Raw genomic sequence first — 16014 nt, forward strand, 5'->3', positions numbered from 1 at the left:
GAAATTAAAGTGATAACTAGCATATTACGAAATTGTTCTACAATTTATCTATCCAACAACAACATATTGGTTATTGGTATCTATCATGTGGTTATGCTGTTATCAACGTTCAAAATCTGACGTAACATTTGCCAGTTTCATTTACAATTTTACAGAATGCATCCTAATACAGTAAACAAAGACTACGACCACGTCAAAAAACGCCTTGACGAATTTTTTCGAAAATTAAATTAAAACTTCGACTTGAGTTAATCTTTTGCGGAGAAAATATCGTTATTTTCCCTAAATCAGCCTGTTGTTAGATTAATTGTATTAAATAAATTTTGCTTAAACCTAAACTAATCAAACCCCGGAGGGAAACGATGTTCTTTTCCAATTTGCTCCCTGTCTTTTTCTAGTTTTTAGTCCTTGGAAAGAAAAACTTTATCGCTACTCTTGTTTTCCCCATTTATTTTGCTGCCATGCAACCTTTGTTATTCCTTCAAAGGGAAACAAAGTGTCTAGTATCAGCACTTTATTCTAGCAAAAGCTTGTTGAGAAATATACTATTTCAAACTATGCAGGAGAAAATTTGCCACGAATGTATGTCTGTCTGTGGTAATGGAATTTTGTAGCCATACCTGGTTGAGAGAAAGTGGCAATTCCCATACAAATATTGAATTGACCATTGATTCAACTGCGCAACGGATTATACAAACAAAACGAGCGTTGTGTGCGTCTTGAACTGTCCTACAGGTCAGACGTGTTTTCGGTTGCTTGTGGACTGGTCTTTGACTGCCTATAGCTTCAAAGTTTGTGTTTTGTCAGTGTGTCTTTTAAAGACTACCTGAAAGTTATTTCCCATCAGTCTTTCTCAATACTACCTACTTTTGAATTTAACATTTGTTTTAACTTTTTTCGTATCACCTGAAATGGCAGGACGAAAAAAGAAACCACGCATCGCTGCGGGGATGAAAAGAGAGGCATCTCTTTCTGACACTTCGAGTGTCTGTAGTGACAATCCTTTTGATATTTTGCCTGAGCAAGAAGCTGGTGAAATGGAAGTTATTAATAATGAAACTATACAAAATGTAAAATCTTTGAAAAAGGAGAAAGTTCCACCTATTGTGGTAACTATTTCTTCTGAATTTAATATATTCAAAAAGGAACTTTCAACGTTTGTTTCTGACGTTAAAGTTACCTATCAAATTGGCCGTAGAGGTGAATGCCGCTTATTAGCCGACTCAATAAAGGGTCGTGATCGTCTTGTTCAGTATTTAACTGACAAGGTGTACAAATTTTTTACATATGAAACCAAGAACGCCAAGCCGTTCAAGGTTGTCTTGAAAGGTCTCACCAACGATCAAACCGTTGATGAGATCAAACTTACTTTAACAGAATTACTTGGCATAGCCCCTACGCAAGTAATTCTAATGAAACAAAAATCACGAGGCGAAAACAGTCAGCGAACTGGAATTTCCCTTGTAAACTATTTAATTCATTTTAACCGCAGTGAGGTTAATAACTTAAAATTTTTTGAAAAAGCACATGCTTTATATAACGTGCGTGTAAAATGGGAAGCTTATAGGAAGTTTGGCGGAGGTGAAATGCATATCACCTAATGCCGTATTTGCCAACGTTATGGCCATGGTTCAAAGTTCTGTAACATGGACCAAAAATGCCTGATTTGTGGAGACTCTTCTCACAAAAAGGACACATGTCCTGTGAAAGAGAGTAAAAAATTTCGCTGTGCGAATTGTAACGGCAACCATCTGTCGAATTTATATCAATGCCCAGTCCGCTTAGCAATTGTTAAGGCAAGGCAAGGTAAACAAAATTCAATTTCCCAATTAGAACAAGCTTCAAAACAAAATTCTCCAAGCGTTACAGGTAGTTGAAATATTCTACCGCCTAATGTTGGTAGTTCGAAAATGAATGTTGCGTTATTCTCTCTTAACAACGCGGTAAAATCTCGGCAAAATATCTTTCCAGAGAGATAATAAACTGATGTGAGCTTCTTCGTACGAAAGGACATTGCGCACAATAACTACACAACATAGCTCAATGCAGTGCTTTTACTGTATGTCTCTCAAGCATATATCAAATGAGGGGAGCATCCAGGTTAGAAAGCAGATTGCGTTGTTTGGTTTGCATCTCGAAACTGGAAAAAATAAATAAATCCAGACGCTCATAAGCGTTTCAGCTCAATCAGTCTTTCGGAATATGCAGTCTACATGCGGTCAAAGTTTCACTTTCGGATCGATGGAGAAATGCACATAAATTGAAGAAGTCGATTTTTTTTTTTTTTCAAGTAAAACTTAATCGCTACTATCAAGGTGTCTAATACGAGCACTTTATTCCAGCGAGGGAATGCCGGGAAATATACTATTTCAGACTATGAATGACCTGAATGTGGGAAAGAGGCAATTTCCATTGACAACTCACTATTTATAAACAACAACTCGAATGTTTTTCTCAAATTGACCATTGCACAATGATCCAGAAACCAAATTTAGGGAGAAATTGGGTCGAGAGCTCTAGAGCAGTATTTTAGAGAAAAACTTTCTTCTAGAAAGTTTTTTTTTCTTCATCTACATCTTCTACAAAGTTGTTACACATGGTGAAGCGCTTTTTGAAAAAATATCAAAAATTAGGGTGACCAAAACGGCTATATTCTATGTATTTTATTTCAAACAATTCATAACTTTTGAACCAGTCGATCGATTTTCGATCTTCTTGGATCAAATTAAAGGTAATTACTTCTAATTATAAGAAAAAATAACAAAAAAATAGATCTGCGTGCTTATATATGCATAATGCATAAATTTTTAAAAATAGAGTCAAGTATGCCCTTCAAAATGAGACCAAGAGATATTTTTTATGTTTGCCCAAAAAAGAATGAAAAACGCATATTTTTTTTATGAAAAATATTAACAACTTTGAGTAGAATTGAGATATTTAAGATATCAGCATTGCAAATTGTTTCTCTTAAAAAGCTCTAAAAGTTGTTCGAAGACACTTTTAAGGTGAAACTTGAAATAAAAAAGTTAATAATATAAATCGGTGGTTTTCAAAGATAGAGAAAAACTTTTTTTTACTAAATTACTTAAAATTACTGGAGCAATAACATTGTAGAACAAATTTTTCTCTTTATCTACAAAGATAAAAGAGTTAGATACTTGATTGCATAGAAAATTTTGGTCACCCTATTTTTTTTGATATTTTTTTAATAAGCGCTTCATCATATGTAACAACTTTGTAGAAGAAAGTTTTTCTCTAAAATATTACTATAGAGCTCTAGACCCAAATTTCCCCTACGCAACGGTTTATTCAAACAACTTGTGCGCTACACGGTAAGCGGCATCGCTAATGAAAACAGGAAAACACTTCATAATTTATCCTCTCCTATTCTTTCTCTTCAATATTCTCCCATATTCATATCCCTACGACAACGCAACCCGTATTGAGAGTGATTGTCGTGAGTGCGGCAAACCACTGTTTTCCTAATCCCGTTTTGCTGCATGATAGTCATTGACTTTGGTTACTATCTCTCAACCTGTCTCCTTCTTGAATATTTTTGAAGTTCTCTTTTAATTATTATTCATTCTTCTTTTTCTTTTCATTCTACAAATCTTCGATGGCTTCCTATTGACAATAATAGTTCCTCTCATAGTGAAACTAGTCAGAAGGAACATTCTAATAAAACCTCTCCAGGGAATTATAATTGGTGACAATATAGGCAAGAGGCACGAGGTTTTAAAGAGTAAACGTACAGTGGAAGGTGAAAAGCATACACACAAGCACGGAAAATAATAAAAGCATATCACTCACTGACAATAGTGATATCACTAACGATAAAAGTGCGAGTATCACAAAAAATGGATGTTTCAGGTCGCAGTGGGTGATTCATACAGAAAAAAATTTAAACCGAAATCGAATTAGAATTTCTTACATGACATTATTTCTTACCTGATTAACAAAATTATGAGAGTGTGCAAAAAATTATTCTTTCATTTCGTGTTGGTAGCCATAAGGTGCGGACGTCCGGAGTGAACATCTTACATTGATGCTGCTTTGGATTCTGTAGATAAACCGTCTTTTTAAAAACCATTATTTTTTTGGACAAAGCTATTGAGCAATTGTCATTTTTTATTTGGCTGAAACTTTGCATAGAAGTTTCTATAAGCAGAAGATACCATTCTGTGCTATTTGTTTATTTTTTTGGAACACGACTCATTTTTGAGAAGCTATTTAAAAATGCTATTTCGGGAAAGTAATGATGATTACAAATATTTTTAGGGCCAAAACGGTTTGTTTCATCGGTACGACGTCTTTGGCAAAGTTGTAGATAACAATTTTAGCTTTCTGTAAAAAAATATACACTCTACCAAAAAAATATTTTATTTGTGAAAAAAAGTTAAAATAAAAATTAATAATAATTATTTTTTCTAAAAAAGCTCGTTTTTAAAAAATCCGATTTTTTATGAAAACTACAGCAATCAAACCGGTCCGATCATGGAAAAATCAAAAAAAGAGTTATAATTTTTTGAAAACAAATAGCACAAAATGGCATATTTGGCTTTAGAAACATCTATTCAAAGTTTCAGCCAAATCAAAAATGGTCGATTAAATTGGTTGTCAGTTTTTTTGTGGAATTGCACTATTTTCATACGAGTTCTGCATTCTCAGCAGAATACAGGCAACCTCGGGCGAATACCACTGATGCGTCTCATAAACAACAATTTCCATAGGCCTGAGGGCGGTCGTGTCTCAGATACAACCGGTTATTTTTTGTGAAAAATGCTATGTGTAAGATGTCTGAAGATGCTTACCTCCCCAAAATAAGCACATAGGGCAATTTTTCCCATCAAATCTTAAATTTAATTCCTCGAATTAGCTCAGACGTTACCTATATTTATTTATTTATTTATAAGCAACTACCAACAGACATAAATAGCTAGTCCTAATGGTTAATAATATAAAACACTACGAAACAGAGAAATAAATTTTGAGCGTAAAACTCGATGCGATAGATGAAAATCAAAGGCAGATGAAACTCGGTTGAAAGCTCGCTGAATACCAGTGATGGCACCGTTAGCACTGTAGTTAGTGCGGCGGATATATATATTCTGAATTAAATTTATGAAACTATAAGTCATAGTGCGAAAGAAGAGCATTCCTGATTTTTTAGATTCGATTCTCATGCATAACTCCATGAGAAATTTTGAAATCCTCTAGCTCAAATCTGTACGGTAATAACATTAAAAAAAAAAAAATTTGCTGAAACCAGCTTTAAGCGACCCGTAAATTCCCGAAGAATCTGAATTCAATCTGCAAAAACTGCTTCAGAATCACCTTCCTAGAATTAATTGGCACTTATCTGAAGAAGCTAGGAACTTTATTGACAAGAAATAAAATTTGCCTTGTGCTCAGCTTTTTATTAGTAATTAGCAGCAGGCATGCATGCATGCATACAGGATATCGAAAAAGTTTACCTCATCGTTTATATCCAGTGTGATGAAGCAAACATGACCGGAGAGAATTCTCCGTAATAAAGGCGATTGTTACACGGTAAAGGCGATAATGATCGACTTTATCGGAATAGAATTTAATCAGTCTTTCAGGTGAAATCTTAGCCGTTACAGTTACTTTCATTGTTAAGTCTAATTTACTTACTGGCTGTGGTAGTAATCCTGGCAATTCAAAATTCAAAGATGACGACTGTTATCAAACTGCAAATCAAACAGCACAAATTCTAAATCGAATCAGCCGTGATCCTTTCATTCCGAACGAGACAACCGAAATAATCGAATGAACCGTAAAAATAAACGTTGTTACCGATAGGATGTGATTGAAGCTGTCAAAAAGAACGGTCTTCCTACCGGGGTACATCGAAACGATCCAGCTTCCCGTTGCCAGTGGTAAATGTGTTGATATCTATCCAGTAGAACCGCAGTGGAAAATCGATAACACCACCGTAACTGGTTGCTGGTGTAATGGCACCAGGACAAACTATCACTGAATTCGTTCACCGGAGCAAACGGCCTTCTCCTCAGCTGGTTGACCCGTAAACCGCGTGTTGGGAAAAAAGAAATACAGCGAACAGGTGAAGTGAGGGATAACAGAGAGAAAAAAAAACCCGTAAAGTATGAACTTTTGTGGCTGGTGGAAAATTTTCAAGCGAAAAAATGCTATCGAGGACGAGAATGACTCGGAGCAGTACAAGGCAGTTCGCACCAAACAGCAGGACGTTGCTGTCGGGGCCGAGGCTAGGACCGATGAAGCGTCCCGCAAATCGGCCAACGGTCGGTCGCCATGTAATGAAGTGAGAAATGTGCACGTTTCTGCCGACGGCGTCGCCGAGACAGAACTGAAAAATGTGAAGATGGTGCAGCAAGCGGAAAAGGAGCCGGAAATTAGAACCGATCCCGTTAAAGGTGAGTGGTTTTGGGTGTTGCGTTCGGTCTTTACTTTGCCAATTATTTGATTAAACAATCTCGAATATCGACCTAGGATAGAATCATTTGTTAAACTGAATCGTTGGGTGAAGCAAAAATATCGCGGAGGGTCGCAAACAAATTACTTAATTATGGCATTATGATAATTTCGGTGGTGGTGGTGGCAGTCTGCAGCAGATCGGCATCATATAAAACCTTCCCTACCAGCAAAGTGCCAAGTATGGCACCGCGAATGCTGTCGAGAGCCGAGAAAATCTTTTCGTTTTGTTTACTTCTCTAGTTCGCTATTTTTTCATGTTAATTCTACAAACTAAGACCGCAGCTTGATGATGATTCTGATCATTAGGCAATAATCAGAAGCATAATTACACAAAAAAAGCTTTTCTTCGAAAGAAGGTTGATGAGTTTCCCTTCCTTCATGCCGCGAGCAATTATTGTTGCGAAAAAGACGCCCAAAGAGCTCGGATGAAGAGAGGGGGATATTCTTGCAATTGTGCTTGCTGTTTACATCAATTTTGCTTCTTGATTACGAATCAGATTTTATGATCGAATAATAAATTTGCCATCAACCTGTTTACCACCCCTAATCATATTACAACAGGCGTATAAATCATACCATTTACTGGTCAACAAAATTTCAACTATCAAGACCAAATTTAAAATTCAAGACATTTTCTTGATTCTTGACGGTGATTATTTTCCAAATTCGTCAACCAACCATGTCGCATTTTCGTAAATGCTGGAGCTGTATCGAAACGAGCACACCTGGCAAGGACTCGTGTTCGGAAGCTGATATCCTTTAATCCTTTGTCGTTGACTTGTTTTCTGTCGGTTTCACACAGAGGAACAACTGAAGCGCACAACGAATGCTTGAGGGATTATGCGATTTCGATCAATAAAGTTCATAAATATGGGTAAACTAAACGACCGCTGCGTCTGTGGGCAACAGGTTAGCTAAGAGTTGGATGAGAAAGACGACGACGACGACGTTCGAATGTGATTGATTGGATTAATTTAATGGTGACGATAAAGATTCACCGGTAGCAATCATCGATTCTGTCGCTCCCACTGATGGCGGATTGCTTATGATGGAAATCGTATCAGGATTTATACTATACGCTTCATTGATAAGTATATCAAAATGGCTCCCAGGTATCTATTATGTATAACATTTGTCAACACCAATATTCAATCAAGTGCGAATATAATTTATCTTCTGTGAATGAAAAAAATTAAGCAATAAATAATTATTTTTGTATCCTAAATGAACAATTCACATTGTAAGAAGCTGTTAAAAACGATCCAAATAATGTTTTTTTTAACCCCATATTGATTAGGTAAAGAAACTGCATTTGGTTAATCAAATTGGTGGAATGCCTGCAATCCTGGAACAAAAGAACTCAACTGCAGGCTAAATTAACCTTTTTCGACTTTTACCGGATACTTGTAAGACATGAATCCTCATTTGTACGGAATTCCTCCGCCCAGATTAAATTCTGTATTGAACAAGTTATATTTATGTAATGCTAACCTACTAAAAATCGGAGAGAAACATATCTCTTTTTCGAGTTCCACTGTCCTTTTTAAAGCTTTTGACGTTGACTAACGTCTATATCGAAGTTAGGCGCCTGAATTTGAAAAGTAATTCAAGTAATTCAACCAGGGAAAACTAGGGAAAAAAGGTCAGGTTTTGAGCCCTTATTTTTCAGTCATTTAGAATCAGGTTTTCAAGGTTTTGGCATCAATCGATCAGAAATTCTTTTACGGTTAAATTTATGTAACAAAAACGAACTATTGTTTGAGGTACACTATTGAAAAATTGGTAATTATTATCGATTGTCTAAATCATACCGCGCAGCCAATCACAACCTCTCTTCCCAAGCACAGTCGACACTAACTTTGTTGTTATTGTTGCTGTCACTTTCTGTTTCCGATGCTTATTTACGTTCCTTGTCATTCCATTTTCTACTAAGCCCCTCCTTTTTTCTAACTAACTGACGAAGCCTTGATATAAAAGGTACCGTTCGAACATTTCATCCCATCAGTTTCATTACTAAACCGTACCGATTACATACGGACGCTAAGTGTTAGCAGCTGAAAGAAGGAAAGACAAAATGGTACCGGTCATCTCGTGCCGGTATCACTCGTAATGCGGGTGGCTGTTAGTAGTACCTGCCTACTGCTAAATACTAAAATGGTTGGAGTTCTGGACGGACTAACCAGTAAACAAGAATAATCGGCAACTGGCACCTTTTGGTGCCTCGAAGTTTTGTAATAGAAGCGTTGCAATTCCCTCTACTATTTGTTTCAATGGAATGTAAGAATACGGTAGTCAACGTCATGCGGTCGTGTCTTGAATACCACCCTCCTACTATTTATTCCAGGCTTCAATCCTACCGCTTCTAATTACTAATTGCTGTTTGCTGGCTACCTATTTGAAAGCCATGCCGCCGTCGCACAATGCAACGTTCCACAAAAATCAAAAAAGTGAATTTCTTATTGAACCAATTCTATACATATGTTGATATGTTTTATACGTATTTGAGACATACTGTAATTATATTAATAACCTCGTAAGTTTTCGACGGATACCTTTGCAACCAAGAATGAGCAATCAAACGTACATCGGTCCCTTATTTTTCTGCACAATACTTAATTTATGTGTGGAACAGCGTAAAATGTTGCCGCATAAATGTTTTGTGACCGTGAAATGTATTTAAACATAAATAATGGGAAAATCAATGAAAACAAAAATAAAACCATTGTGGTGGCGTTGAAGTCACTTTTTCGGCGCCTAGAAATTTTTTTATCTCGAAATGGATAATATTACAGGAAAATTATCATTTTAAGCCTCTGTACAAAGAATTTGGCGTTTAAGACACTTTTACGATTACCTATTTGACATTCGTCATTTATGCAAATAGTAGCTTTCATCGGTACTAAACATTTTTCGTGTCACACCAATTCAAAAAAACACTACAATAATGGCTGTTTTGATTTTTGTCTCGCATTCTAATACATACAAGTACATGGTTCAGAAATGAAATAAGCTACCCAGTAGCTATTGTCTCGCAAACGTTAAAAGGAAAGGTGGAACTTTTAAATGAAAAAGACTAATATTTTTGATCACCGTCTTTGGTAAAAATTTCCAAAATGATGTAATAAATATCTTTGCTTAAGACACTAGGTAACTGTTCCTCAATCTTATTGAGCTACCTATCTATGTTCAATTATGTTTGAAAAAAGTATTCCATGTTTTTACAAGGTTCTGCCAATTTCTGCGAGAAATTTTAACTGCCGTGTGCGTAGAGCACTTGGACGATTCAATTGGTGGTTATATTGCCGTGGAATGTGATGAAATAGGTAGGAAATCGAGAATTACTTGTCAAAAGTGAATTTTTACGCAAAAAAAAAATTAATAGAAATCTAGTTATTAAAAAATAAAATCTGCTGTAACATACAAAAAAATAATGGTTGGTTGTTTTTAAAGTTGAGTGAAAATGTCGAAGGTATAGTGGTTTAAAATAAAAATTTTAATGGCAAAAATCTTTTTCAACATAATTGGACATAATCAGATAGCTTAGTAAGATTGTGAAGTAGGTTTCCAGTATCTCCAGCAAAAAATGTTTGCCTTGTTACCTTAGAAAACTTTGCCAAAGTGAATGTGAATAACTATCTAATAGTTAAAACGTCTCTAATTGAAAGAAAAAACAGTGGTCAAAAATATTGATTTCCCGCGGGAAATAAGGTGTCTAATACCAGAATTAATTCACGCGAAGTAAAGTCGAAAACTATGCCATTGTCCCATGGAAACAAGGAGACTAGTATCAGAAGTGCACTTAATGCATTGTTCTAGTTGAACAATATTGAAAAGATGCGGGTAATTCTATCTCGAGTGTGCAGAAAAAGTGCAAACGGGTCGCCGATCTTCTGAAATTTGGTTCAAAGTTTGGTGAATTTTTCAAAGTTTGGTGAAAAGTCACTATACAAAAATTCCAACTTTGGTTCCAGTGTTGTTAGTCTCACTCATAAACAGTATGCAGCACCTCAAGTGAGGTTCTCGTAGCTGCCGATACACACACTGAAGTTTTCTCCATTACAGCTATTTCTCGTTCTTTCTCGTTGTCTTCCTTGCTCGCATTCGCTCCTGAGATCATATGTACGCATTACTCTTTTACTCGCGTGTAGTCCCCTTCTCGCGAGCACAACCAGCCGAGTACAATTGTTTCAAGATGCATTACGATAGTTGCGGAGGGACCAAAAAGAATATTTCAAATAGGGTAACGGACTACTTCGGCAGCGGTTGGCTTCAGCAAGTTTTGCATTAGACTGCTTTAAAAAACTTACCAAATCAGTTCGATGCAGGTTCTTCCCCCACGTTCGGCTGTCGGTGCACGAGGCAAAAACGGGTAGATGAAGAAAACATTTTCATTTTCGAGAACAGTTTTTTAAGCACTCCTCCTAGTCGGGCAATTTCAGTCGAGTTCTCCTACTCGCTAGCAGGGACTCACGTACTCTTTTACTGTTGCTGGGTAGCAATACAAAAGAGTTTTTTCGTGTCGATGCGTGCTCGCTGCTACTGAGGGGAATGCGATAAGAAGAAAGAGTATCTCGAAAGACTTGAGAAGCGTAGCATATGTCTCGTTCTTAAGCAGAAAGGGGGAGAAGGTTTTGCTTCTCACTCGGTTTGCAACGCTGTCTTCCACTTTTTGATAAATTTACACAGCATTTTTTGAAGAAAAATTGTCAAGAAAACAAAAAATATTATTATTACTAACAGCAGTGTTGTCAGATTTTTTTATACATGAAAAATAAAATTGCATTTTTCGTCAAATAAACATATGGTGATTTTAAAACTAATAATTTCATCGTGTTCTTGAGAAATTGTTACGCGAAAAACACTTAATACTTATTGCTATGTTTCAAGAAATAAAGCCAAATTTCCTTTTGTTTTTAACAATCTTCTTCTACGAGTTTTACTATTTCTCCGTATACGCTATATCAATGGACATTCTAGAAATTGTATTTTGTATATAATTAAACAATAAATCCAAAAATATTAATTTTGAGTAGCAGTGTCGCCAGATATGTTATTTTTGCATTTGAAAAATTGAAGAAAACACTTATCATTCAGTGTTATTAGAAGCAAAACTCGAGTTACAGATATTTCAACAAATAAATTCGAATTATCTTGATTTACTTTTAACTATTCCTATTTTGCTAATATCTCTGGAACTCTTTTGATTATGGACATTCTGGATTATGCAATTTGAAGGAAATTAGCTGAGGAATTCAGAAAATATATATTTTTTTTGATCAGAAGTGTTACCAGTTGCTTGTTTGCCATAAAAGCCGCTCTTAATTATTCCTTAAATGCGCACGACGTTAAACAATCATCTAATACCATAAAATTTTTGTTTAACAGGTTTACTGCTCTAAAACTAACCAATATGCATAAAAAAAATTGAAAGATTTACTTTTTAATGTGCAAATTTTACCATGTTGTTTTTAAACAACACTGTGCCTTTATCGCAAAATAAAGTCTGAACAATTACTTTTGTTAACAGTAACTTTAAAATTGACCTTTTGTTAGTATAACTGATAACTGATAATTCAGACATTTTCACTAACCAATAACCTTATTTTAAAATTGATTTTCTAAGACAGTCAGCACCAGTCGGGAATCTCGCAATGTTTTTTGACAGCAAAAATAAAAACAAAACATTCAAATACAGTACTTTCAGCTATTAAGTTTTCTTCGTTAGAGTCTAGAGAGCTGTTCTAATGAATTGTATTTCTTAAAAATACTGAAATACGTATATTTTAAAACGTTTTTAGTACTGTTGTTTCAAAACAACATTGCACATTTAAGGGTTAGTTTGAAAACGTCTAGTTTAAACATCGCAACGAAAGATTTTTTTAATAATGAAATTGCCTTTAAAAAAAAAATATCAAACCTCAAAATTACTAATATAACAATGTAGGCATTACCTCTCAATCACACTGGTGAACACAGGGGCCGTAAAACTCAAACTGGAGAAAAATTAAACATTATAGTTCATTAACCATTCCAGTGAATTTTGGTACCCCTAGCCACCAACATATTTTTTATCAGAGACTTCAATGAGTTTTCTCGTAAACATAACGTTGAACGACGAAACTTACGAGCAGTTACTATGCGACACCTTAACGTAAGTTGACGCGTTTTTACATTGGCCAGAGGCACCAAATTCACAAGAATAATTAGAAGCTATAACCTTTTTAGAGCAACTCTTTTGAGCTTCGGGGCAGTATTTATTTTTTTTTTTTGCTTGTCGCCCAGTGTTATTTTTCAATCTCTTAGAGTAGGGTCTTCCCTCAAACATCGCGAAAAAAAGTTTTTTTTTATTGAAGAAATTTTCTCTGGGAATAGATTCTTAAACCTCAAAATTATCAATTTCTCAATATAGGCACTCACGTCTCAATTGTTTTTATACAGCTTTGTGCACAAACCACTAAACATTTTTTAAGTCCGGGTAAAATTTTATAGTTTTTTCAGTGATATTTCCCAGAAATTGTCAATAGTTACTAGTTTGATTTCATGAAACGAAATGATTTTAACCTGCTGAAAAATCGGAGGGAAATAATTCATTTTCCCCTGGCCTTCTCTAGCCTTTTATTCTTGACTTTTTTATCGCTTCTGATAACTAAGAAATGAAAACTTTATCGTTACTTTTTGTTTGTTGTTTACCTATCCGCATCCATATGTTGTTTCTCATGGGAAACAAGGTGTCTAATACCAGAATTTATTCACGCGAAGAAGTGTCAAAAAATTTACTATTTTACCATGTAAACAAGGTATCTAGTATCAGAAATGCACTAACTAAACGCATGGTTCTGATGACAGAGCATTGAAAAGATATACTATTTTAAACTAAACAACGAAAGGCTGTATCGTGAGTGTTATTTATCTGACTGCTTGAATCAGTTTTTGTGACTATACCTAATTCTAGAAAGGAGCACCCCTCCCGGTAGAGAGATGTCTCGGTTATGCCAGCCAGCTGATGGTACCAAAAATGGTACAAATGTAAATACTATCAACAATACCAAAAATACCAAAAATGTCAAAACTGGCAAAATGTTAAAAATGTCAAAATTATTAAAAATTTCAACATTTTTTTGAATAGTCCGAAATGTCAAAAACGGTAAATATGTTGACATACGAATATGTTGACAAACTTATTTCAGTTTTTGTCTTGGGACTTTATTTTAGGTTTAGTAAAGCAGACAGTGTATGTAATTTAATGAGATCGCGAAAAATGAACTTTAACTGACGGTACAACTTAGGCTTAGAAACAATTATCCTTATCTACTTCTGTGAAAGATATTTTTTTAACTGGGAGAGAGTTTCCTTCCATATGCAGAGAAAATTAGCGACGTACTAATATACAGTCATGGAGAAAATACAAAATACACTTGAAGTTTTGGTTAATTTTCCATATTTGCGCATTGATTTACGTTGTAATATGATGTTATGTTACGTCATTACGATCTACAGACACTCTCTTTCAATACACAGCATTGAAAACTTGAAGATGATTTTCAGAAGAAAATATAAAATTGTTGGATTGGCCAGCGCAGTCTACTAATTTAAATCCTTTAGAAATTCTATGGAAGATTATGAAATTCTAGGTTGCAAAGCTGATGCTGGAATTATTTTTGGCATTAATTTTATTATTGATTTCACGACTGTAATTTAAGTTTAGTGATACAGGCAATGTATGTAATTTTACGAGCTTGCAAAAAAACGAGCAAAAAATTGTTCTCATCCAAACGGGACTCGAACCCGTTTTCTCCGATGTCTCCGGCATTGTGTTTCATCCACGCCGGTCGTAGATATATTAGTACGTCGTTAATATTCTCTGCGTGTAAGAAGACACTCTCTCCCAGTCACAGAAATATCGCTCACAGGGCAGTTGATCAAGGCGTGCTAATTTGTTGTGAGCCTCACGGGTAATAACTATAACATTGAAACTTTCTTGAGGTTCTCCTACGTAACAACAAACACGCTCAAAGAGTAATGAGAGTATGTATCACTTTCTTTCCTCTTTGTGCCAGTTTTTTATTTTGGCTTTGCATGCTCAGTTCTATTCAAAATGGCGTCGAAACAAGAAGCAATGAGCAAACGCATTGTCCACTTTTTTTTATAAACTGCACAAAAGTCTCGAAAAAAAGTTCACGGTGTACCATTTAAAAACGAAAATCTTTTGCTTTCGACTATTTATAATTCTCTGGAAATCTCAACAATCATTCGCAAGGAAGGTAGTGGAAGACCGACCAAAATTATAGACAATACAGGGTTTTGTTCTTCTTGTCTAAATTATGGTTCAAGCTCAATGCACAGTGGGGCGATTCCATACAAATGCTGGCTAAGCAAAAAAATCTCTTCAATAATAGAAAATACATGGTTTTTATATAATTTTGGGACGCTGAGTCCGAATTTGATGTTATTTTTGCATGAAAATGTGCATTTTTGACACGAGGGTAATTTTCATGATGCTTGAAAGACTTTCATATGCCATAAAAAAAAACAAAAATATATTCATTTATTAGGAAAATAAAAAAAAAAACAATTGAAAAAGATGCTTCGTGATGAAAATTACTTTTGACTTGGTTTTTTCGAAGTGACTATATTAAATTGCGTCTTTTTATCGCATTCTTCTTTTTATTAACTTCCACCTCCATCTTCATTTTCGTGTTCATTTTCAATACAGTTTTAATATCTTCAAGGGGAGTTTTCAAAATGCAGTTTCTAACGTCAAAATAATTATTCACTATTTGTTCTGTAGAAATTAGCAGGCGATTTATTATGTCATGGTTTGTGTTTACACGATTGTTTTTACATGTGACTGGTATGACACAAACTAAAATTGTCATTTCGGTACTCAGTGCTGGTGATACGAAACATAAACAATGATTAGTTTTTGATACTGCGTTATATTTCGGAATATTGAAGGGTTAAACTTGTTAATATAAAAACAGTGTGATTAATCCTACTGAAACATGTTTGAAAACGTGGTTATTATCAGACTAATACGAGCCATTTGTTATTTTGTTGACTGTTTGCAGTGTGCAATTCAAATTTACATTTTAAAAATCCGATATGTGCCGAACACTTGTTGTTTCTCTTCGAAAGAAGGGTACTCTGCGCAACTCTGCGCAGGATCGGACTAGTGCCAATAGTGCCAAACCCTGCCGTCTAAACTTAAAACGCTGTTTTATGCCAAAAACACGTAATTTTCTGATTCCGCCTAATTTTTTTGAGTATTACAATGAGATTATACATTATCCAATGATGAGGATTCTTTCTCCATTATTCTACAGACAACTTTTCCTTAGACGTCATCAAGATACAAGTTACCCCTGAGGCTCCAGCAAATTTCGCAACATTGCATTTTTTTCAAGAAAAACGCTGACTCAGTACACTTTGAAAAATCATAGAAAATTCAAATTTTGTCGAAATGCTTTAAAAATTTGGATTCTGACACTTCAATAGTATACAACTATAGGAAAAATATAATTGAAATGAAATTCGCAT

At 35.1% G+C, this 16014-nt stretch overlaps 1 protein-coding gene across 13 annotated transcripts in view; it reads left to right on the forward strand.

The window, feature by feature from the left end:
* The window catches only part of LOC129725749 (cytochrome b5 reductase 4), a 128504-nt gene that overhangs the window by 50449 nt on the left and 62041 nt on the right, over positions 1–16014 (forward strand). For 4 of the 13 annotated variants that reach the window (XM_055681909.1, XM_055681910.1, XM_055681912.1 and 1 more), the window contains exon 2: positions 5824–6416. The exons of 2 other annotated variants lie outside the window; for them this stretch is intronic. In XM_055681909.1, the coding sequence (XP_055537884.1) occupies positions 6128–6416 (289 nt within the window). In that variant the 5' untranslated portion in view covers positions 5824–6127. Of the gene's footprint in view, positions 1–5595; positions 6417–16014 lie in introns of those variants that run through there. 7 more of the 13 variants (XM_055681905.1, XM_055681907.1, XR_008728165.1 and 4 more) reach the window with 5 other exon arrangements.

The sequence above is a fragment of the Wyeomyia smithii genome, chromosome 2, assembly GCF_029784165.1.
Source record: "Wyeomyia smithii strain HCP4-BCI-WySm-NY-G18 chromosome 2, ASM2978416v1, whole genome shotgun sequence".
Taxonomy (NCBI): domain Eukaryota; kingdom Metazoa; phylum Arthropoda; class Insecta; order Diptera; family Culicidae; genus Wyeomyia; species Wyeomyia smithii.